We start from the raw sequence: 25,218 nt of genomic DNA, 5'->3' as shown, positions 1-25,218 counted from the left end.
ATTAATTTATTTAATATTTGCCTTTTCGTAGATTTTACCGAATTAAATAATTTGACTTCATGATTTATTCGTACATCGATATACTTTTCACATTCAGCCCTTACAAGTTCTATTAAATGATTACAATTGTTAGGCAAATTATCAAATTGATGTTCATGCAAATTTTCAAATATGTTCACATTCAGAAAGTTTTTTAATACATGATAAACAATTTTATTTTTCTGTAGCCTAGGTGTTCTGCTTTCATCATTATTTAAAAATTTTATTAATTTTTCTGTTTCTTAGCGTATTACTACGACTTCTCGAGATGGATACGTCAAACAACCACGATCTTTAATAAAAATTAATTGACTGTACGAATACTGTATCTGAAATTAGTTTTGTTTGCGATTTTTTTTAATTGAAAAGAATATTTCATTAATTTTCAACTATCTCGAAATGACGGGAATTGGTAAATTTCATAAAAATTTAAGACTCGCATAAAGTAAATAATTACTAAAAATATTTTACAGTAATTCATTCATTATTTTATAATAACAATATCACGTTAATCACTACACTATGTGGGCGAACAAAATTATAAAGCTAACCCTGGAAACTTGTTACGTCAACCGAAAAATGGCGTACATATTTACCTTTTATCTATTCCTTTTTTTTACTTACCTAAAGAAGGAAACTTTTCGCTTCTCTTCACCAACTCGATCACTTGTATTTATACAATGTTTTACAATACACTTGTCCATGATAAAACGTCTAATTATCGAAATCACAGCGATGCGTACACGTTAGATGCTAGGACACGACTGAGCGCTGGGCTCCAAATCAGGCTCCAAAGTGTTTCCACCAAAGTCGCTCTATAAGTCAGTCTAGGTGGTCTGTCGGGAGCTGTATAAGCTGTGACGTTGGATCAGTCGTGAGCCAATCACGTTTGGCGCGAGAGAGTTACCGTGTACCTTCCTTTCAACTATCTCTCTCTTCACTTTGTAAGACGCCCGGTCATTGAGAGGCTACCTCCGTCCTCCAGTAGTATAATGCTCGAAGCACAGAATATCCTGTAGTTAGGATTAGAGATGGGCCTAATCGACCAATTTTGATAATCGAGTACTTCTAATAATCGAGTGATCACTCGAGATACGAGATATTGGTCGTTTTCATCCCAGCGGCGGGCGCACAAATATGTTTGTATTAGTCATATATTACTTATAAGCGTAGCTAAAAAAAAAAAGCTCACGCACTTTAAAACCTAACCACTTTTTTTTGTTTTTTTTTTAAAAAAAGGTTACGCAATCAGTGACTATTTGCAGTATGCACTAACATTTTGGGGTGCAACCGTAGGGTAATAATCACTCGAGTGGTGGGAGTAAACATCTCGAGATATCTCGAGTGATCTCAATAATCGAGTACCACTCGATTTTTCACTCGAAATCTCCCATCACTAGTTAGGATATTTGACAGCTTGGGACTTTGACAATCAGGAGACTTTGACAACCTTGACATAATTTATTATTACGGAAATGAAATAATACAAAGAATAAAATTTATCAAAAATACCCCATAATTTTCCTGTAATACTTCATAATAAACGAATAGTGTTTTTTTGTCTGTGTATCTTGTTCTTAAATAATAATAAACACCGCTATTTTTGCGATTTCGCAAATATAAATATAGTTATGAATCAGCCCTGTTAACTACAGTAGTTTTCATTTTCAATGCTGCCAGCTGCCACTGAACAAATAAATACACATTTCTTCTTAGTTATTTGATAAAACTTTTATCACATCAATAATAATTTATTATTATTACATTCCTGATTTCAGGTTATAATCTGACAATCATGTAGTCAGGGCGCAGAATGTAGAATAGTTTTTTAATCTATAAATCCCGGATAATAAACTTTTCTAATTTTAAATCAAAAAGTATTTATGACCGAAGATAAAGCTGTATTTATTGTAGTATTTTCTTTTTGTTAGTATATTAGTTAGCTGCATTTTTAAGTTAAACTATGTTGAGACAAATTTTGCTACTGTCTTCTTCAAAAGTTCATGGCCACGAATTTTTAGAATATGCAGCAAATGATATTTGTGAAGTGTTAAATGGGTAAGTTTTTTTATAAATATATACATTTGAAAAAAATGTAATTTAATTAATAAAAAGTTAGTAACATAGTCGTCACAATTTATTTTAATACTTTTAGAAACAAAGTATCTACCGTATTATTCATTCCATACGCCTTAAGTGATCATGATGCTTACTTAAAAAAAGTGGAAATACCATTCAAGAAATGGGGTTTGAAAAAAAATTTAGTGTTTTTGAACTTAAATTTTACATAAACTTGTTTCAGGATATTGTGTTGAGGGTATTCACAAAGTAAATCCTTTAGAAGCAGTTGAAAAAGCAGAGGCAATATTTGTTGGAGGTGGAAATACATTTAGACTTCTTAAAACTTTGTATGATTTAAATTTGGTTAAGGCTATTGCAAAAAAAGTCCTTAAAGATGGTATTCCATACATTGGTACAAGTGCAGGTAATTTCAAATTTAAACCCTTTGTTACATACATTTTTTTTGCCTTTCTATGATGTTTACCGAATAATTTTTAAAATGTTATAATAAAAAAATCGTCGAAAGAAAAAATTAAAGAGAAATGTAAGAAATTATCTATGAAATATCATTCTGACATACAACTGTTATTTTTTCGATATTCATATATTTTTTTTTCACTGCAAATAAAAATAAATAGGAATGCAGTATAGGACAGAACATTTTAACATGTTAATTCCAATGAAATATTTTTTTTGATGTTGTTATATACAACTTGTTCTGATTTATAAATATGTACCTAATATGTAAAAAGAAACTAATGAGCTCAAATGTTTTTTATTAAATGGACGTACCTTACAATGGTGCATAATTTTAAACTAATTTGATCATACCTACTACTTGTAAATCCTGCCATGTTATTAGATTTTGGATAAAAAAATGGCTAATATACAATTTTTCATAAATCGCTAAAAACCAATTATAGTTGGTGTAGAATAAGTATGCGCTATTTTTATGTATAATCAGTATGAAATATTCGAGTTTCATTTAATTTATGAACATGAACGTACATTGTACATTCAGGGTGTCCCAGTTTTACTTTAAAAACACAAAGTAGAACTAATAAAAATATTGAGACTTTGCTATGTGAACTTCATTCATTTCACATTTACTCGAAAATGGCTCGTTTTTGAATAAAAAGTAAGACACCTTTTTTCTTAGAAATAACATTAAAAATTAAATGCACTTATTCAATTTTTGAAATACTTTTATTGAAGTGCATTCCAGTAGTTCCGTGGATGACAGATTTGTATACAGCTCAAAGAATTTTTGTCTATAGATAAATTATTAGTCTAAGGTTTATCAATCGAAGTCCAATATTTAAATAAATGTGATATTTCTTTTCAACTTGAAAACTATGTATCTTTTCTCTTATTTATCACTTTATTAACAAAACTACTCGATATTTTAGGAACAAATGTTGCAACTAGAAGTATACATACCACAAATGATATGCCAATTGTATATCCTCCTACATTTGAAGCTTTAAATTTGGTTCCGTTCAATATAAATCCACACTATTTAGATGCTGATCCAAATTCAAAACATAAGGGTGAAACAAGAGAAGAGAGAATTCTACAATATCTTGAGGAAAAAGAATCAAACACAGTTTTAGGCCTGCATGAAGGATCCACACTTTATATTAAAGATAATACAGTTATCTTAAAAGGACTAAAAGGTGCAAGGCTATTTATAAAGTGAGTTTTTATCTCAGATTACTACCTACCTAGAATAGAACTGGCATATTAAATATTAGAAAATTGTATATTAATTTTTTATTTATTTTAGGGGAAAGGATCCACTTGAGATTGATGTAGGAAGTAACTTATCTTATTTACTCAAAACAGAAGAGAACATGAAAACGTAATTTAAAATAAGCGGTCTAGATCTAATTGATTGTTTTACACATTTGCATATTTTTTGACTTATTAACAAAATTAAATATTTACCAATAAAATTGCCTATGATTTATAGAATATCTTAATATACAATCAAGCACTTATCAATATCAGTAGAAATTATTCAGGATTTAATTCCAAATTGCACTATCAGTGCACTCAAAATTTTTATGTTGATGGTTGATAGCTAATTTCTAAAGTTTTCCTCTGTGTAAGAAACTATTTTCATTTTTAAAAAAATGTGTAACTCCAAATGTCTTCTGAATAAATACAGATATTTTGTGCTGCACAATAGAGCTTTCATAAATGATTACAAGCCACGTAATCAGTATTTTTATTTCCTTCATGTTGCCAATTAAATTTCTAGATTCTATTCAACCCATCAGCAATCGTATTATTTCATGCGTAAATGTAACTGTTTGTCATTGTTCATTGTAAACGAATCATTAATGTTGGTGATACCGCCGCCATTATTCCATGGCTAGAAATTGGCCTCAATGATTTGGGATCGAGGGGGATTATCCCTCTTTATCCTGCCTCATCTCGTGTAGGCCTGGACAGCCCTCGTAGGTGGGCCCCATCCGTCGTCTACCCCGACCGCAAATGCGGCCGGTGTAGGCGCTTTGTGGGACCTCCTTTTGTCCTGGCTGGGCCCCGCCGGCTAGGGCCCTTTCTTCTGGCCCTCTTCTTGCTTCACCGACTCGTCTGTGTAAACCCCGGGGGTGGTGTCATGTTTATGTGTGGAGAGGATTGTCATGTCTAGCGGCTACGTCAAACCGTTTCTCCGCGTTTTGTCTTATTGTCTGTGTAGCATTTGTGTATTGTAAGTCTCGTAATATGTCAGAGTTTCTTACGTACCAGGGCGCGTCGGTGGCCGTGCGGAGGGCTATGTTTTCCACAGCCTGTAATGACTTTAAGTGGCTTTTTGCCGCGTGACCCCACGCCGTGGAGGCGTAGGTTAGCTGCGGTTGAAGTACCACCTTGATAAGTGTTCGCTTATTCCTTAAACTGAGGGTGTTTCCACCTTTGAGTAAGGGATAGAGCCTAGCCCTGGTGGTCTTCGCTCGCGCCACCGTCTCCACGATGTGCGGTTTCCACGTAAGACGCTGGTCCATCGTCACGCCCAGGTATCGTGTTTGTCTATTCCAGGAAATGGGTTCCTGGGATAGTGTCAGTCTGTCGAGGTTTTGTGGGATCTTTCGTTTGGTAAAAAGGATAGCCGAACTTTTGTTGGGATTAATTTTGACTTTCCACCTGTTGCACCAGGTTTCAAGTTGGTCTAAGGAGTTTTGGAGGAGGAATATCTAGGATCTACGGATTGGGATGTGATTGTCAGGTCGTCGGCGTATAAGTATATGTTGGTGTTGGGGGGATGTGGGATGTCGGAGTTGTAAATGGTGTATAGGTGTGGGGACAGGACGGTGCCCTGGGGGACACCGGTCTCCATGGGACGGGTGGTGGAAAGGGAATCTTGGATTTGGATGCGGAATTTTCGGTGGTGTAGGTAGTTTGGTAAAGGATATGGGATACTGGTTGGTGAGCATTTTCATCAGTAGGCCTTCATGCCAAACCGTATCGAAGGTCTTTGCGACGTCCAGAAAGACAGCACCAGGGTACTGTCCCCTGTTGAAGGCCGCCGTGATGTTCTCGGTAAGGCGTTGGTGATACCAAGATTTAGGGAATATTCATTACCAATACCAACCCTGCAATGTTGGTTGCCTAAGCTCGACCGCACGTAGCTTGTAAACATTTATGAAGGCTCCTAAGTAAAGTGACATTGAACATTTAAACATATTTTAATTTAATTAAACACAACATAATGCAAAAATATAAGTAGCCTAACTGCTCCAGAAGAGTATACTCGCACGCGGTAAACTTTCGCGCACGGCGCGGTAGCTACGTTCAGATGTATTCCGCAGCGAAAGGGTTAATTAAATAAATAGTCGAGTTATAATTAATATTTTTATATGCACTTTAATACTTGTGTACGCCGCCATTGTAATATTCATTTAGGCAACCTACAGTGCGGGTCAATGGTGACGAAGCGAAGGGCGTGAATTTGAAAGTTCATCAACAGACTTTTTTTTGTGTATTTCATTTATCATTGTTGATTACTGGCGGACTTATTTGCTAGGTTACTTGTTAAGTACTGTTTGTGTGGCGAACACCCTCTCAACAAAAGTTACGCGGCAAATGTTGTGGAATTGTGCATATGCTGCATCTAAAGCTTCTCCAGCGGCAGGGTACAAAAATGATTAAAAAACGGTTTAAAAAAAAATTAAGATTTTACAATGGAATATGAGAAAATAAACTATTGATACACGTTTCTAAAGGTCAAAGGAAGCCTCTGTATAAATATGACCCACCCCCCTCAAAGTTTCACCCCTGTATATGGAGAAAACATTTTTTTGCTTACCGTTAATCTGCGATTCTTGGACCATACAGTAGGCCCTCCACAGACCAAGACTGCCTTCACTTGATCCTTCGGCGGTATGAATATAGTTCGTTTTCGATCTCGCAATGCTTCCCACCTTGATGCATTCCGGTAAATTACCCATAACTTCCATAATTATTGGAATTTCAATATGAAAGTTACACATCTACAAACCTTGGGCAAAAAAAAAAATTTTGAAAAACATTTTCTACTCTGATATTCCCCTTAACCCTTTTGCTGCACAATACATTTGAACGTAGCTACGCGAAAGTTTACCACGTGCGAATATATTTGTCTACTTCTATTTTTACATTATGTTGTGTTAAATTAAATTAAAATATGTTTAAACGTTTCAAAATAATTGTAATAGTTTAAATTATTATTTTATTATAAAGCAGAAACTGAAAAAGAGATGAACAATCTTGGCATTATTACCAGTACCTCCTTCCATAATAATTGCCACAATCGCTATAAGCTCCGCCTGCAAAAATTCCATATACCAGTTGCAACAACCGAGTCACTAATGCGCATGATTGCGAATATATACGGTTTGAGTAGCCTGATCCAATTTAACTATTCAAGCGAATTTATTCGTCTGCAGCAGTTTAAGCCCTATAAATTTTTAGCGAATAAATACGTCTGGAGCAGTGAAAGGGTTAAATGTTTTTTAGGATTTTAGATCAACTAATTCTGTATTCAAGTCAATGTCTACCATAATGTAGGCCTCCATTTGTTGTTTTCAGGAACTACATTGAGTAAGAATGTGTTATTTTTTTAATGATTCTTTTATGAAACTTTTGGTTTTCGTTAAGCAAAAAAAAGGGTACATCCTACGCTTCCCAAATCCTACGTGTACGATAGACTATGTCACCGAATCGAGTTTACCCGATCGCAGCAGACTACTGGGGAGAGAAGACCACTCCATAATTCGACTGAATTGTCAGTTGTCACTTTGTCACTGTTGTCAATTATTCTCCTATTTGCATAGATCTAATATACTAAGTATATTAGATTTATGACTATGCAAATCAATTTTTGTGGACGTTTAATTTAATTATTTGTGTGCACTGCTTAAAAATCCAATTTATTGAATGAGCGGAGTAGCAATGTGCCTTTATCTGTTTGATTGCTAGGTTAAAAAAATCTGAATCAGCAGTTACATCAATAAAATCTGTTTGATCCAAAAACTTTGAAAAATAATACATCAAATGCTTAGCTTATTTAATTAATTGAAATGAATAACCGCCCAGTCGAATTGCATAATGGACTTCGCTCCCCACCCGATCGCTACAATTGGGTGAACTTGATTCCAGACAGACAGGATTTCGTAGACGAGGCTTTCGGTGACACAGACTATCGAACACATAGGATTTCGCACGCGCGAGATGTTCTGAAAAAAAACGGGATGTGGTTGATCCCTTCGGCAGGGAATGAAATTTTATTTTTTTCACGTCATTAAATACCAACTAAAGATTTTTAATATTTTATTCTAATTACAAGTTTGTAGAATGACAATGAGAACTCTTGTTTTTCTGAAGTTCAAGTTCACGAGCAGGTAAATAAAGAAATAAACAATAACAATAAAAATAACATTCAATATAATTTAAATAATTCTAAAATAAAGAACATTCTGACTTTTGATATGATATTCTCAGGATAATTATTTTGTGTTCCTTCGTTTATAAAATAATATTCGTAACTACATTATAGGATCATTCCATGTCAATTGGCCTAGTTTAGAAAATCGTCTCCACTCGACCATCTTCAATTTTGCTGAAAATTGGTGTGGATATGTATGCGTATCTGAAAGGAAGTTCTGTAAAGTTTTAGTTCCAGATATTTAATATTCTGGGCAGCATGTCCTTTTAATTGGAGGTCCTTCTAATATTCACCTCTTCCGCTCTTTGCCAAGTTCCCTATGTGATGTTTCTTTTTACAATGACAATAAGAGCTTGTTTGAAAAATCTTTTCAAGTCAAAACCGAAGCACTGATTAGCCTATTGATAATTTAGAATTAAAAATAAAATATCTTTAATTTTTATTCCCCAACCTAATATAGTAGCCATTACTATTATTTCTGCAGTATAGTATCGTGCAGCGCTGGTTAGTCTACTGGGAACTAGATTGCATTTTGTTTTATAGTTATCTATTGCGAAAAAATGGCACAAACAGTGTAACGCGAATCATGTGTTGCTTTTGGAGGATTCATACAAATTTTTTCTCATTTACCTGAAAAATTTGATCTAGTATGTCAAATTTCAGCATCATACTCAATCTGGATAAGTTACGAGAGCATGTGAAACTTTTCAGAATTTTCATGGCCGACATAGCGCCAATCAGTAGAAGCTCCAGTCAAAAGGATGAAATATTTGATATCTGGAGCTGAAACTAAACAGAACTTCCTTCCAGATACGCATATACATCCAGCAAAATTGGAGATGGTCGAGCGGGAAGCCCTAGGCCACTTGACTTGGACATGTTACATCACATCATTTTTTCAAAAAAGTTTTATTTTTTAAATTAATTACAGGCAACGTTCAAATAGTTGTGTGGCAATTTTCAGTAATTCAGGGTCGTGTCTTTTAGGAGCTTCGACGTATGTGTCATTAATTGGTAAATTACACAGCTGCCTTCGTATGGTAAGATCTCTTCTCGCTGCTAGCGCACGACGATGCGATCCTACATTAGAAAACAAAGCTGTACGGTCTGCATGCTTCCCTCGATTAGCAACCTGAATAGCTGCAATAGGATGAGATATAATAACGTCATCATAATCAATTTGCATCTCTTCCTTAACATGCACTTCTTCTTCAATGGTGTCTTTTGGTTCCTCCTTTATTTGCAGCATTACTCCATTTACGTTCACCTCGACAGGTTCTGTCTTTATATTAACTTTAACGATATCTTTTTTCTCCCTCTGCTCTAACCGTTCTTTGACCTTGGCTTCAGCGTGCTCTTGCAAAATGTCTTTAACGAGGTCTTCACCTGCGAATCTGACAGAGATACCCAAGTTAACCAAGACATTGTGGCTCTCCCATCGTAATTTTGCAGAACTACTCGGTTTAGTTCTGGGACGAAACTCTGCTACCAGACTAGCCCAATCTACACCGAGAGCATCGCCTATTCCTTTTATTTTAGATTCTTCTTCCAATTCATCCTCCGAAATTTCTTCAAAATCAAGATCCATGTTGTCCTCTAAAGATTCTTCTTTGGGGATGATTTTGTTTGGTGATCTTGGAGGTGACTGAGACTTCTGAGATGCTGTCGATGTGTTTTGGTCTTTCAGTGAAGTGGTGTCCGTTGTATCTGCTTGAGTGGGTTGTTCTTCTGTTGCAGCTTCGGCAATCTCCTACAATTTTATAAATACTATCAATATGCATAGTGATAAACAAAACGTGCATATCATATAGAAAATATTTTTATTACTGAATTTGTTAATTATTTCAGTTTTGGGATCAGATGGGAAATTAAAAATGACTAACTGGTAGTGATGGTTGAATGATTGGTCATTTAAAAATCGGTAACTGATCGGAGAATCTAATGGGTCAGTATTAGTGATGTAACGAATGTCAGTTTTTAAGCATTCGCGAATGCGAATACAAATGCAAACATGTGTCGTTGACATTCGCGAATGCGAATACGAATATTCAGTTTTTAAATCTAGCGCCGTTTATCTATGATTCAAAATATGCCACGCGCGACGCGCATAATATTTCCGGTGACAGTGGTGCTAGAGGCTAAAGAAATTAGCGTTGTTAAGTTGGTAGAATGGTATTTTTGTATGATTGGAATTTTGTTTTGTTTTCGCTACCGGCTCAGATGAGTTTGTGAATTGTGAGGTTAGACTGTTGTTAGTTATAGTATTGTTTTCATATTCTGTATTTTTCTTTCACGTTCATATTCGCAAAAGATTCAAAAATACTTGCGAATGAGAATATCATAAATCAAACAAATATTCGCGAATGCGAATGCGGATATTCGTTACATCACTAGTCAGTATTGAATTAAAAAATTTAATTTCTATTGCTATTATTATGCTACCATATTTACAACCTTCATAAAGAACAATATTTAAATGTTTTTTCTTTTTCATTACATTTTAATAAATAAATAAATTTTTGGATAAAAATAAGTGTTGAAGTTGAAAAAAATGCAGCATATCTTGTTAAACTTTTTTTTTTTAATTTGATATGGAGGAAAGCAATGTCATGTTCAAAATACCCAATGATTTTTAAGTAAAAACATTTAAAAAATTTTGGAGTATTTTTAAATAACTAATTTTTTTGCATGATTTATTAAAAAATATCTAATACTAGTATAGGGATAGGCATTCATTATGAAACCCTAATAAAAAATAAAAGTCTGCAGGAATCTGATATATATATAGCATTTTTTAAAATCAGCAGTATTTAGTTTGTAACTTTATGTCAATTAACATTGACCTGGTGAACTAGACAATATGCATTTACTAATCCATATGGTATAAACATAGTCTAAAATCCAACTACGAGATCACTATGTTCATCTGTTTTTTAGTCGAAATACAATTTTTATAGATCATTATGAATAGAGGAATATGTTTCTGCTGGGTTGCCTATCAAAATATGGCTGTAAGTATTTTTAATTAAAATTAAATTAATAAATTTTTTCCAAATGTCAGTGAACACGTCAAAATATATTTTGTCTTTTGATGCCCGTACCCACCCGTAGGCCACCGTAATTCAATTTGAAAGCTCGCTACTGCGAAGCCGAAGGTCCTCGGTTCGAACCATGGGCTGGCCGGACTTTTTTTTTGAAAAATGTTACATTTACCAATCTTTTTTAGTTCTTTACTTATCTCTCTGTGAAATGAATTATAATTTATCTTAAAAACAAGTGAGCAAAATTATTTGGAAAAAATTAATCAATTTAATTTTAATTAAAAATACCTGCGGCCATATTTTGATAGGCAACCCGGCAGAAACATATTCCTCTATTCATAATTATCTATAAAAATTGTATTTCGATTAAAAACCAGATGAATGTAGTAATCTCGCAGTCGGATCTTGTAGTAACAGGGTGATAGATGGGCAAAAAACAAATTAATTCGCCAAAATCAGAATTCATCAGAATTCCTCAAAACTAATTCAGTTATTGTAATAAACAATTTAACTTTGACTTGGGTCAATTGCATTTTTCTCGCGAATGATTTTAACAAGTGTAAAATAAAATCATACGTTATAATTAAGAGGTCATAGTTACATTTAGGCTGATAAAATTTAAATATACAGAAATTTTAAAAAATATCAGAAAGTGAAAATCTAATATAATTAAATAAAAAAAAGTACCTCATCTCGATTTAGAATCTCATCTGCATCGTCACTGATTTCACTCAAATCATCTTCTAAAACAGGAGGAACTTCTTGTTTGATACAAATTTTCTTCGCATCAGGAGTATTTTCTAAAGATTCCTCTGCGGCACGTTTTGGTGTAGGCTGAGCTTCTTTCTTTACTTCCTCGGAAGGAGAATTTTTCTGATCTGATGTTTCTGTTCTTGATTGAGCTGTTTCCTTTCTTCGTGATTCAATATTGGAGTCATCTAAAAAGCAAAAATCAATTTATAGTCCGCATATTTTGCAAAATACCATTACAAATTTAAAAATATCTTGTTCAGTTTTATTCCTGAGAAACCTGAAATGAATAATTTTTAAATAATGCATTGCAATATATTCTTACGAAAGTACTTTCAAGGAAAACTTTTTAGACAAAAGTTATAAGGTTCTGAGGGGGACATTCAATGATGACATTAACCTTCACACAAAGGTCAATTGTGGAGATCATTTGAAAGTCAACTTGGATTTTTAGATGAGAGAATAGATATATTTCTAACACCGGAAATGGCTAGAGTGAAAAATTTTACTTTCACATATTACGTTATGGGTCAAAATAACCCTAAAAAGTTATTTTAGTGCCAAATAAGGTTCTGAATAAGATTTTGCGAAATTTTTTGGGAAAGCACTTATGACGAAAGATTCTGGTTGAAAATTTTATGGTTTGATGGGTTCATCGATGATGACCTTGACCAGGAGCTAGAGGTCAAGCTTGAAGGTTCTTTGAAGGTCAAATCAAGATACGAAATAGGAGAATCCTGTTTGCAGCCCCATTAAGCAAGATCGCTATAACCCGGCCAGTCAAAGTAAGGTCACCATGACCTGGCCAGGCGGGTCGAAGCGTGGCCATAACGATCCTGCCTTAACTTAATGAGGCTGCAAGCAGGGTTCTCCTATTTCGTAACTTGATTTGATCTTCCAAAGCACCTTCAAACTTGGTCTCTAGGTCAAGGTCAAGGTCATCATCGTATGATCCCATTAAACCATAAAACTTTCAATCAAAATCTTTGTAAGTGCTTTTCCGAATATATCGCAAAATCTTATTCACCACCTGATTTGACTCTAAAATAACCCTTTAGGGTCATTTTGACCATAACATAAAGGCATATCTGAACGTAAAATTTTTTGCTCTATCCGTTTCTGGTGTCAATCATATCTAAAAATCAAAGTTGACCTTCAAATGACATCTACAGTAGACCTTTGTGTCAAGGTCAAGATCACCATCTTTCAAAATCCTACAACTTTTGACTAAAAAGTTTTTCTTGAAAGTGCTTTTCCAAGAAGATATTGCAAAGGGTTATTTAATATGGAACACAATGTATACTACCATTTAATTGGCAATTTATTAACAATTAAAACAGAAAAAAATATTTCAATCAAAATACAACACAGCACATTAGATATGTCTAGAATTAAAGAAATCTAGGTTAGGAATTAAACTTTGTCATTAAAAATCAATTTGATTAAAATATCAACTTGCATAAACTGGCACTGGAATGTTTGTATCATGTGGTAGCTATAGAAAGTAGTATATGATTGGACAAAAAGAATGGTCACCCCAATATTTTATGTTTAGTGTAATCTCCAGTTTTCGTCTCGGAAGTTGTATAATCCCAATTTTTTATAAAGGGATTAGAATAATCGTGATTTTTTTTTAAACGAAATATTGGGAAAAGGTGCCATAAAGAGTGACTGTAAAAAACCTCTGATTTTTGCGTTTTTTCACAATTCGCAGAGAATTAAAAAAAAATACATAAAAATATGTTTTTGGTCGCAAATTACTTGTCGTAAAAAACTGAAATGAGCATAGCTTTTAGTATTTTGAAAATTTTAAAAATTATCTCTACTCAGGGGTTGGAAAAATACAATAATACTACTATAATATATAATAATGAATAATAATGAAAAATTTGAATATTACCAATTGATTGATAAAAACTATTAGCATGTGAATTATCTTAATATAGTTTTTTGGAATTTTTACAATTCCTGATATTCTCTATTTTTGGGGATGATTCCATTCCCTGAGCGCACTTAAGGGTGGATTTTCTAATTCAATATGCTTATTTCAGTCATGAGAATAAATCTTTGTTTATATCAAGAATCATTCGATAGATAATTTCACATGCTAATACAATAAGACCTCCCTTTCCGGACACCTCCCTTAAACGGGCGCCTCTTTTAAGCGCACTTTTCATGCGACGAAAAAATTCCCTATATTCTCCTTCACAATTATATCTCTCTTAACCAGACCCTCTTTTGGGCGGACGCGGACACATATTTTACTCCCAAAAACGAAGCAAACTTCTCTTGGACGGACACGAGCGGCATAACTTTAAAATGCACTACCGATCTCGAATTTCAAGCATATCATAAATAACATGGAGAATACAGAATCTGCTATCCAATTGGGAAAAACGATTAATATCTTGGATGCAATTTATTCCATAAATCCAGCATGGCAGCAAGTGAGTGTTGATACAATTAAAAATTGTTATTCTAGTAGAACCGTTTTAAGATTGCCATTATGTCACGCGTGTATCCTAATATCAAAGACAGTCGTTGCGAACGTGTATTCATTATTAAACACGCTAAAAAGAGATACAATGATGGTATAAATGTTTTCATAGTCTCAATCTATCACAGACAACCGTTCCAATATTTTATGTGTATTAGAGTGAAAGAAAATGTTTGTTGGGTATTAATTTTAGCCTATAGTTTGACTAGCGCATTTAAAAACAGAACTGACACTCAGATTAAAAATTTGACAGTTGTTTTGATCGCGTCTCCATACTAACTGTTATATATATTTTCTGAGCGTTGAAATATCAATTTTTTGGCATATTTTCATATCCGGTAACACCAGTATTAAAATTTGCCAGAAATCCAGATTTGGGAATTGTCAAGATGACATTTCAATTATATGAAAACAATGACTAATTTGACTAGGATTTTTCGTCTTAGTTCATACGAATATTGCTTGTGACGCAATGGAAAAAATACAGCGGTTTTAGTTTATGAAAATGCGGCTTTAACCATAATGCGGCTGTTGGCGGGGATGAAGAGTTTGATGTAGAAGATAACCTCCCGTTGTCCGAAATAGCTACATTTTCTAGACTTGTAAGGCAGGCAGATGCTGAACTTGGTAGAGCCAGAGGATTTTATTTTGTTTGACAAACATTTATATGTGGAACAAGATTTTAATGCAACAGAAATTGACTACAAAAAAGGAAACCGTAGAAAACGAATATTCTGATGATGATGAAGATGTGGATGTTGTAATAGAAAAAAGCAATATCAACACATGCTGAAACTCAAAAGTGAATTGAAGATTTGAAAGTTTTTGCTGTGAAGAGAAATGATGGTAAATGTTTAGAAATGTTAATATTATTACAAGAAAATGTTTTAAAAAAAGGTTCATATTAACTATGACCAAATAAATGTGAATAACGGATTATTTTCAATAACATACAGGGTCGGAAAGTCCCCATGGTTCATCGGCCGTTACGTGAGAGCGATAAAGTAAGTCATAGAAATCTGTGCGATAGAGAAAGATGGCTATAATGAAGGCGTCTAATAGTCACCGCCATTTCGCCCTTCCACAAATAAAATCCACTTCTTATTTGTACCTAGATATATAAATATATAAAAAATACTCTCTACAATATGTTTGCGTTATATTAAAATGTATGTTATTTTTTGTTTAAATTGTATGTTTATATTGTATTTTACTTTTACATCATCTTGTACCTTTTTTTACCATTTCTCTTGAGCGGATCAAAATAGTTCGACCGTTGATGTCCACTTAAGGGAGGTTTCACTGTAGTTTTTATATTTATTGGTAATATTAAATTCTTCATTTTGGGCATCTTTTCAACTCCTAAATAGGGGTGATTTTTGAAAATTTTCAAAAAACTAAAAGTTGTGCTCATCTTAATTTTTTACGACGAGTAATTTGAGAGCAAAACATATTTTTATCTATTTTCTTTAGTTAGAAATGTGGAAATGGAGAGAATACCCCTATTTATCTTCTGGGATATTACGCAGTCTTCGGGAGGTTAAGGAATAGTGTTTAGTACCAAGGAGTTGCAAGAGGATGAGGTGAGGGACCTGCCATGGATCAAAATCATAGCATTCATCAGGACGTCAGATAGGTTCGAGGAGGATCAGAGGCAGACAGTGGATAGGTAATGGAACGGCGAAGTAGGCAAAAAGGTCCCACTTGTGGCCTATTTGTCAAAGAAAATAATAAGTAAAAAATTACAATCACTCTGTATGTCTCAAATGAATTAAGACATTGAGACGCAGTTTTCATCCTGGAAAATTACTTACTTTTTGTTTATTTTCTCGGGTAATACATGAAAGTGTTAAAAAATCATGTGTTAAAATCATGCATTTGCAAAAAGTATATTTTCCATAACGTTAAATGAATACATGACCATAGAATATACAATTAATTAATTAAGACAGACCTTACTTATAATGCAGGGGGTAATTTATCTAAAATTGTATAACATTAAATTGTTTTCCTCCTTTTCAGTGTGGTAAAAAGCCCATTAAAAAAGTAAAAAATTCATTTAATTATTTATGGTTACTTTGCTTTGCCAATAACTTGTGATTTTTCTTACCATTAGCAGTATCAGCATTGTGATGGGAAGTAGAACTTCTAGGACGTGACCTTTCTCTCCATTCTGCAGGCCATCTCCTTCTATCATCGTTTGACCAGCCATCCATTGAACGGTTATAATGTCTCCACTCATCTTCTGTGGCATGTTTATGGTCAAGGCTATCCCAATTGTCACGTGTTTCCCAATCAACTGGTCTCCTGTTTCTGTCCCATTCATGTTCGCTATATTCTGCATCCCATTCCCGTCCTTTAATACTAGCTGGGGGTCTAGAATCTTCCCTTCCATATCTACTCCTGTGATCTAAATCTCTTTCCCTAAAATATTAAATGCATTCAAGTGCAAACACTTTGTCTACATTTTTGTATGTTGAAATTTTAAGATAACACAAACTATACAGGGTGTTACAAAAAGTAGGTCATGCCATTAACTACATATTTTTAGAGGAAAATAATAGGATTTTCCTTTCTACAAGGTGTTGTTAAAATGTTCAGTTCAACAAATTTGGTTCTACTACAATCTCTATAGTTTAGACCTGTAATAACTCCAATACACTTTCTCCAAATTGCAAACACTCTTGCCATATGGGTTGAACGTTTAATATGGAATAAGACATGTTCCAGTGAAAACATGCATGTTATGCTAAGAACAAAATATTTCCTTAACCCTTTCACTGCTCCAGACGTATATATTCGCTAAAAATTTATAGGGCTCAAACTGCTCCAGACGGATTAATTCGCATGAATAGTTAAATTGGATCAGGCTGCTCAAGCCGTATATATTCGCAACCATGCGCATTAGTGACTCGGTTATTGCAATTGGTAAGGCGAATTTTTGCAGGCGAGCTTATACCGATTGTGACAAATATTTTTATGGAAAGAGGTACTGGTAATAATACCAGGACTGTTCATATTTCTTTCAGTTTCTATTTAGTACATATACACTACTTTATTCAAAATAAAATCGTAAAATTTAACGTAAATCGTAATTTAACACAACATAATGTAAAACTATAAGTGGTCTAACTGCTCCAGACGTATACATTCGCACGCGATAAACTTTTGCGCACGTCGCGGTAGCTACGTTCAGACGTATTGCGCAGCGAAAGGGTTAAATTGCAAATCATAAAAATATATTTCGATAACATACTTATAAGATAATTAACATGAAGTACCCAACTAAGTCGCGAGTCCAAAATAATTTCTAAGAATGTAACTGTTGCTGAAGAAATGAACTCTTCGTACTTGCGAAGACAAAAATGTAGTGATCGAGTTTTTGTATTGTTTAAAGTAAGTTATATTTTGTACTAAATCAATAATTTTCGAAAGTTCTTTTGTTGGCAGCTATTTTACAAAAAAGATTGTATGTTGAGTAACTACAATTAACTGTGATAGTGTCAGCAGCAAATAAAATTTGGCTTCAGCAATCAGTTAGCAGCATTGCAATTATTTCATACAAGGTGCGTTTTGTTGGATTGATTCCGGAATTGAATTATGCAGAATAGGCGTTTTATTGCAAGGATATTCTGAATCCGGTTGCAACTTTTGCTTCTGTGGTTTGAGACGGAATTATTAGAATTAGGTGGTGGGGAGATCAAATTTGTGAGGTTACTAGCTGGTGTAGCATTGGCCCGTTGATATTCGGCGTCTGTCTAGTATCAGATTTGATTCGAATCGTTTTATTGATAAATGTCATTGTAAAGAATCCAATAAATCCGGGATTGATCCAACAAAACGCACCTACAGGTTGATTTATAACTAAAAAAACTTATCCTCAAGACATTGACAAATTATTTAAACAGTTGAAAACTTAATGAAATTATTTTAAAATGGATAATTTTTTATAAGTGAATAATATAATAGTGGTTGTTATTCAACAATAACCAGCGTATTACTTTTTCTGAAAGTATGAAACTTTTTAAAATGTCTGACAACAGTTGAAAATGAACGCTGTCTTTCAACTTTAAAATGATAAGACATTTCTAAGAAGTACAATGAAACTAGAAAAGTTAAGCTTTAGCTAGGCTTAGTATAGAAAAATTGTTGATAAAACAAATAAATGATTTCAACAAGAAAGTTATTGACCACTTCGCATCTCAAAACTGTTGGAAGATTGATGTTATATAAGTTATTTGAGGTATGCTAGCTGTTTAAAATTGATTTCCCTTTTCTAGATCCATGAGCTGCTACTGCTTGTAACACTCTGTATATAATAAAATATCATTAAACAAATTATTAATGTGAAATTGACAAATAATTAGATAATACTCTGACCTATCAATATCCCCTCGATCTTCTCGTAAGTCCCATAATTCCCTTCTGGTTCTTCTATCATCTGGATAGTCTCTTCCGTCAATTGGAATTCTGTCATCTCTAGAATTTTCATTGTAATGATCATCCAATTCAAGATATCTTCTATCATCATGTCTAGTTCTGTCATAGGGACTGCTGTAATCTTTATCATCTAATCTTCTATCACTATCTCTAATTCTAGGATGTAAGCTATAATCTCTGTCTCTATCATGATCACGATCTCTATCATAATTCCGGTCTGTGGATCTATCATAGCTCCTGTCATAATTCCTATCTTTATCGATATCCCGATCTAACCGATCATGCCTATCAGGAGATTTTCTTCTGCTGTCGGGAGTCCGATCATGACGATCTCTATCTCTACGATCATTCCTGTCTCTTTCTGAAGAATGAGCTTTACGACATGGAGCTAGACGCTCATCTGATAATGGTAGTATTCTTTCCCCTCTATCACCTAAATAAAATTAAGATATACACGTTATATTTTAAAATATTATAATTTGCTATTGCAAAATAGGTATATACAAAATATGTTTTCCTCCCTAAGGTAGTCTAATTACCTGAAGTTTTCTCTATTCCTCTATCTTCTCTTCTACTTCTATCCCTCCCTCTACGTTCGTCTTCCTTTTTAGCTAACTCTTTCAATCTTTCCCGTTCTCTCTGCCTCTCCTGGCACCTAGCTAATGCCTCTTCTCTTTCTTTTTCTCTAGCAGCCTCCCTCTCTTCCCTTGCAATTCTTCTTTCCCTTTCTCGTTCCCTTTCTCTGTCTCTATCACGAGAATCACGTTTTTCTTTGCGATTTTTATCACAAGATCTATCCTTCCCTCTAGATCTAACAAATACAACATCTACTTAGGAATTTAATTTTTCTTAATAATATGCAACATTTACAAACAAGACATAATCAAATGAATAAAACTGTTATCAAAATATTATGGAAATAGGAGCAAAAATTTTACAGCATGGGTATTACTTTTACGACAAAATTCACTCCCTAAATTGTTTGCATTTATTATTCCAAACTATGGAACTTTAAACCACAAAACAAAATTTTTCGAAATAGGAAAAAATTAACATTTTTGCCAATTTTGACTTCCTGTACTAACTAAAATAATGAACTTTGGTAGAAGTAAGTTTAGTTAAATGATGTTAGGTTTGTTTCTGCAGCAGTTTTAAATGGTTTGCAATTGTCAGAAGCACGCACATTATGAAATTACCGTTTCTGCCTCGGTTTCTGCAGAACAAATCTCAAACTCTTACTGGAAATTTGGTATACTTGCAGTATTTTTAAACTGTCACATTTACTGGCAATCATACTGGTTGGAGATTTATCTGCGAACTACCAATCCAAGACATGCACATTAATTTCGGTAATCCAAGTTGTCTGATCTTGGCGACTTGATTAATTTTTTAATATATTTCCTTAGAATTTTTGGAATAATGTGCAAAGTATCTATTACGCTATTCATTTTTTTAATTATTATTAATTAGGACACACCCGTGAAAATGACGATATGGACAAAATTAAGTAAAAAATATTGATCAATAGGATTAAAATCGTAGCTCCCGTATCATAAATAAAAATAATTGTATTTTCCTTTCTACTATCTTCAACATTCAAGAACAGCCAGTCTCATAATCTGTAATTACAGAAAAACAAAAACATCTACTTCAACTAGTCTGACAGATTTAAGGTTAACAGATATCTATTTTTCTCTGTTATCAGTTGTTACCCCCGTTTCATATTCTGTATACAAAACATAAACTATAATACTTTGCGTTACTGTATAAAATGTCAAACTCAAACCAAACGGCCGTTCTTGCAGTGCAACATTCACAACCGTTAGCAATTAATCTACAAACGCGCCTGTGCGTTTGTGGACTATTTGATATTTATTTATATTAACAGAAATTTACTTCAGAAATAAACCTATTATTGTCACTACAAGAATCTGTAACAGCTGCATGTACAAAGAATATTGGGTTATTTTGTATATCAACTTTAGGAAAATTATGACATTTTCGTTAAAACTTAATTTTATACATAAAAGAAGTTTCCTGTGATCTACCCAACTAAGGGAAGGGATTCTTAATGGTCTTGGAAATATTGAAATATGGCACAACTTAATGTTGGGACACTTGGTATGTCAGCCTTGGAAAAACGTTTTTATTCAAATTAATTTTGTCAGTAATAACCCAAATAAGGGTTATTAATTTTCAATAGTTTTGAAAATATCAAAGTATGTACAGTGTAACTTAATCTGAAAGTATTTGTATTTTTGCAAAGCAGTTTGAAAGAGTGATATGAAGCAGAGTATGAGACATTTCTCTTTTATGAAACAAGGTAGGTGAATTAAGTGTCAGGGTTTTCTTCATTTTTTATTTTGGGAAGTTATTTTGTTATAGAACATAGCAAAAATAAAGGAGTGTTAATTTGTGTGGAGTTTCCCTTTCCTTTTTGAAGTTAATTTCACAGAGCATGCCGCTTTGTCCCTACACAATTTCAGAAGTCTGCTTACGTGACTGAGTTCTTTAAAATATATTTCTAATTTATTCTATTGTCAATATTTTGTGTTTTTTATAATTGACAATTATAAGAAACTAGCAAAATTAAAACTTTGATCACAAATTTCAGTAGGTAAATGTCTCAGATTAACAAATGGGATATATTCCAGGAGCAAATCTCTTCAATTGTTAGACATATGAAATATATCCAACAATTGAATATACTTGAATTTACTTCTGTAATTTAAATTTTATATTACAGAAGTAAATTGGGTGTGGCTAACATTTTTAATAGATACTCTTGCACATAATTTTTTAGAGCTTATAAAATTTTGCTTTTAAATTTTCAAGCTGTGTATGATTTTTAAATGAGCATGAACATACAGATTAAATATAAGGATGTGTTATAAGTAATGCATCAAACATTTTAGATATAAATCTATTTAAGAAATTACCAATATACAGGTGATTTCTAAACGAAGCAACATCAGGCAGTCAAATTTTCAATTTAGATGATTTCTAATGCCAAAAAAAGAAAACCATGAAATAAATGGAGTTGGGTTAAAAAAATATGCAGAATACTTTGTTACTTTGTTGATAATATCTTATTAATCTAACAGATATTTTGTTACACCAAGATAAACTTTGTTCCTTCAACTATTTTTTGAAGAAATATCCGAATAGCGTTTATGTTTGCAGCCCATGTAGGATTGCTCAGCACTTCACATTCTGCAGCTAAAAAGTTTACAAAACTATTTTGCTCTTATAAATGGTAAACATTTCAACAATTCTCATAACTGGCATTGTAAATTATTCAGAATTACATGTAGCTTTAGTTCAAACAAAATTTTAATTTTTCTGCAGAATCTTGATTGTGAATACATTATAAATGTTTGATAAAAAAATTTGCAAATTTCACCAGGCTGGAACACACTTTAAAATACATAAGGGCCATTACTAGTCCTTTTTGCTTCTCTATTGGACAAAGAATGAAATGTGACTTATTTTTTTACACTTTTATAGCTCAAATACAGTATATAATAAGGAAGGTGTTGTAATGAATTTGGTATGAACATCATAAAAAATGTTCAGTGCAAATTCAGTGCAGACAGCTGAAGTAATAAATTGTTTTGCTTGTATAATGTGCACAATACTTAAACACAGTTTTCGATAATAAAAGCTTCGGAACAAATTTGGTACCACTTCAATCAGTGCAACTCTAGTGCAGGTAGTTGAAGAGAGAAATTGTTTTTTAGAATAATCAGGGCCCGATCTCGGAGGAGGGCTACGGGGGCTGTAGCCTAGGGCCTCCCAAGATCGGGGGGGCCTCGGCAAGATCTGGCAATTTTTTTTTGAGAATCAAACCAAAAAGTGTAGGTTTTGAAATTTTATATCGACAAGTTGCTGATTAAGTGACCTTTTTTTAGAATCAAACAAAAACCTGTATAAGTTTTGAAATTTAATATCGTTTTTTTTTTAGAATCAAACATCTTAGGTATTTAGGTTTTGAAATTTAATATAGTTTTTTTTTTTATTATTTAGAAAGAGGGCTTGCATAGAACTTATAGCCCTGGGCCTCACCATCCAGTCCCGAGTATAATAGGGTGAATGGCTTAGATTTCAATACTTAAACACAGTTTAAGGTAATAAAAACATTATAACGGTACGACTTTTAATTACTTTAACATGATTTCTGACAACAAAAAAACGTCATTACTTTGGTGCCACTAGGAACAAGTTTCAAAATATGTGAGATATGTAGTCAGCTGTACAATAAGGTGCAGTACAGGCAGCTGAAGTAACAAATATCGTAACAAATTCACTATCACTTGAAACAATTTAAAAAATACCTACATAAGATATGTAATGCTAGTGCAGGCAGCTGTAGTAACAAAATGTTTTCTTGGTATAACAGTCCGGTGTTTAAGTTTTGTAAACCTAAACTTAGCTGATAACAATGTAACAAATTTGGTACTGATTGAAAAAAGCTTTAAAATATCTGAGATATGCAGTCAACGTAACCTGAATACAGGCAGCTGAAGTAAATAAAGTCGTTTCTTGGTACAATGCATAGAGTGACTAAGTTTTGAATACCTAATTAAACACAGTCATGATAACAAAAACAACAAATTTGGCACCAATTGGAATAAGTCTTAAAATATCAAAGAATGCAGTCAGTATAACTCCAGTACAGATTGTTGAAGTAAAAAATTGTTTTGTTGGTATTATGTGTCCAATGTGCTAGTGCTAATTGCTTAAAAACACTGTGTATGATAAAAATGATGTAACAAATTCGGTACTGTAGGATTTAATATTACTACAGAAGACTAATAAATAAATAAGGGTAACATAAAAAAATTTTTACTCACCTAGCCCGGTCATCTCTTTTATCACTTCTACGGTCATCCTTTGAAGGCGGACTTTTGTGATCTCTGCGACTACTACTGCTACCTACACCTTTAGATCTACTAGGAGAAGATTTTCTATCTCTTGAATGAGATGAATCTGGAGTATCTCTTTTTTTATTATCCTTCACTGATCTAGAATCTCTTTTAGGGGATCTGTTTGAATCTTTCTTTTTATAATCTTTTTCCCTTTCTCGTTCTTTTGCTCTTTCTTTAGCTCTTTCGCGTTCCCTTTCTTTCTCTTTTTCACGTTCACGTTCTTTTTCCTTTTCACGTTCTCTTTCTCTTTCCTTCTCTCTTTCACGTTCTCTCTCTTTCTCCCGTTCCCTTTCTTTTTCTCGTTCTCGTTCCTTTTCTCTTTCTTTTTCCTTTGGCAGTTTTGGTGAAGGTGTCCTGTGTTTATCTTTGCGATCACTCGAACGACTTAATGGTCTTGGCGACTTAGTTTCTGAACTTGCCTTCTTCGAGGTTACTGTTTGCTTAGATTTTAAGGGTGGAGTTTCCGATTTCTTCCTGATACGAACTGGAGAAGGCGATTTTGCAGTTACTTTAGCTGTTGGTTTAACAGTTTTCTTTACTTTTTCTCGAACTACTGACTTCGAAGTTTTTTTATTTTTTATCTTATGTTTACGAACTCTTTCTTCTGAAGAAGAGGAACTAGCACGTTTTGATTTAGTTTTTTTAATTTTTTTTCGTCTAGATTCAACTGACGATGAACTTGTTGAACTGGACTCCTCACTACTAGTACTAGATTCAGTTGAAGAACTTGAACTCTCACTAGACGGGCTACTCTCTTTTTTTACTTTTTTCTCCTTTTTCCTTGCTTTATTTTCCATTTTCATTTGCAACTCTAGCTCTCTCTGCAACTCTTGTCTACGTTTCTCTAAATCATCCGGATCGGCATCCTCTAACTCATCAGGGTCCCACTGATCCCAATCTTCAGGCTCTCCACTGTGTACCCTTTTATGGGCATCTTTTGCGTGTCGCCTTTTGGTTACAGTTTGAGACTTAGCTGCTCTTTGCTTAGATGGGCTTATCAATGTATGTGTTGAAGAATACTTACAACCTTTTCCATACGGACAAGAGCCACTTTGAGCCCAGTGATGGCAGTATTCTTTATTTGATGAATTTGCTTTCGTACCTAAACGTTCAAATACACTTGGACGAGATTTAGGCAGCGTTTTAGTTTTCGGAGTGATGTTCACCGTTATTTTTCGTTTGATTTGTTTAGACATTTTCACAACTAGTTCTAAAGTTTAATTGGAAAAAATACAAATAAACACTTAAACCTACCATATTTACGATTATTTTCCTCTGAACTTACTTGTTCCGTATCGGTTTCCTAAATTTAATTTCTATTTCTACAGAATACAATAACTTTATAACTCTGACAACCACAGAACATTTAAGATTTAGGCACAGAATATCCTAACTACAGGATATTCTGTGTCCGTGACTGCAAGCACCTTAGTACGCGCCATTATTCTATGGCTAGAAATTGGCCTCAATGATTTGGGATCGAGGGGGATTATCCCTCTTTATCCTGCCTCATCTCGTGTAGGCCTGGACAGC

General features: G+C 33.6%; 2 protein-coding genes across 3 annotated transcripts; one reads left to right on the top strand and one right to left on the bottom strand.

Annotated features, from left to right (window-relative positions):
* The first annotated feature begins 1,710 nt into the window (after window positions 1–1,710).
* On the top strand, window positions 1,711–4,055 carry LOC108916615 (alpha-aspartyl dipeptidase). Its single transcript, XM_018722910.2, has 5 exons — window positions 1,711–2,097; window positions 2,195–2,286; window positions 2,342–2,524; window positions 3,510–3,795; window positions 3,887–4,055. The coding sequence occupies exons 1-5, from the start codon at window positions 2,003–2,005 to the stop codon at window positions 3,963–3,965; spliced, it is 735 nt and encodes a 244-aa protein (XP_018578426.1). The 5' UTR covers window positions 1,711–2,002; the 3' UTR covers window positions 3,966–4,055.
* Window positions 4,056–8,005: 3,950 nt separating this feature from the next.
* Window positions 8,006–25,063, bottom strand: LOC108916616 (zinc finger CCCH domain-containing protein 13). 2 transcript variants are annotated; one of them, XM_018722912.1, is made up of 7 exons: window positions 24,971–25,063; window positions 23,611–24,895; window positions 19,297–19,568; window positions 18,698–19,190; window positions 16,428–16,741; window positions 11,758–12,008; window positions 8,006–9,779 (listed from the first exon to the last, which is right to left on the bottom strand). In XM_018722912.1, the coding sequence occupies exons 2-7, from the start codon at window positions 24,879–24,881 to the stop codon at window positions 8,955–8,957; spliced, it is 3,426 nt and encodes a 1,141-aa protein (XP_018578428.1). In that variant the 5' UTR covers window positions 24,882–24,895; window positions 24,971–25,063; the 3' UTR covers window positions 8,006–8,954. The 2 variants fall into 2 exon arrangements, with proteins under 2 accessions (XP_018578428.1, XP_018578427.1); XM_018722911.1 differs by having other exon boundaries at window positions 23,611–25,039.
* Window positions 25,064–25,218: the final 155 nt, after the last annotated feature.

This window comes from Anoplophora glabripennis, unplaced genomic scaffold, assembly GCF_000390285.2.
Source record: "Anoplophora glabripennis isolate ALB-LARVAE unplaced genomic scaffold, Agla_2.0 scaffold1878, whole genome shotgun sequence".
NCBI classification, from domain to species: domain Eukaryota; kingdom Metazoa; phylum Arthropoda; class Insecta; order Coleoptera; family Cerambycidae; genus Anoplophora; species Anoplophora glabripennis.
Note: the sequence above shows the minus strand (reverse complement) of the source record. Positions and strands in the feature narration are given on the sequence as shown.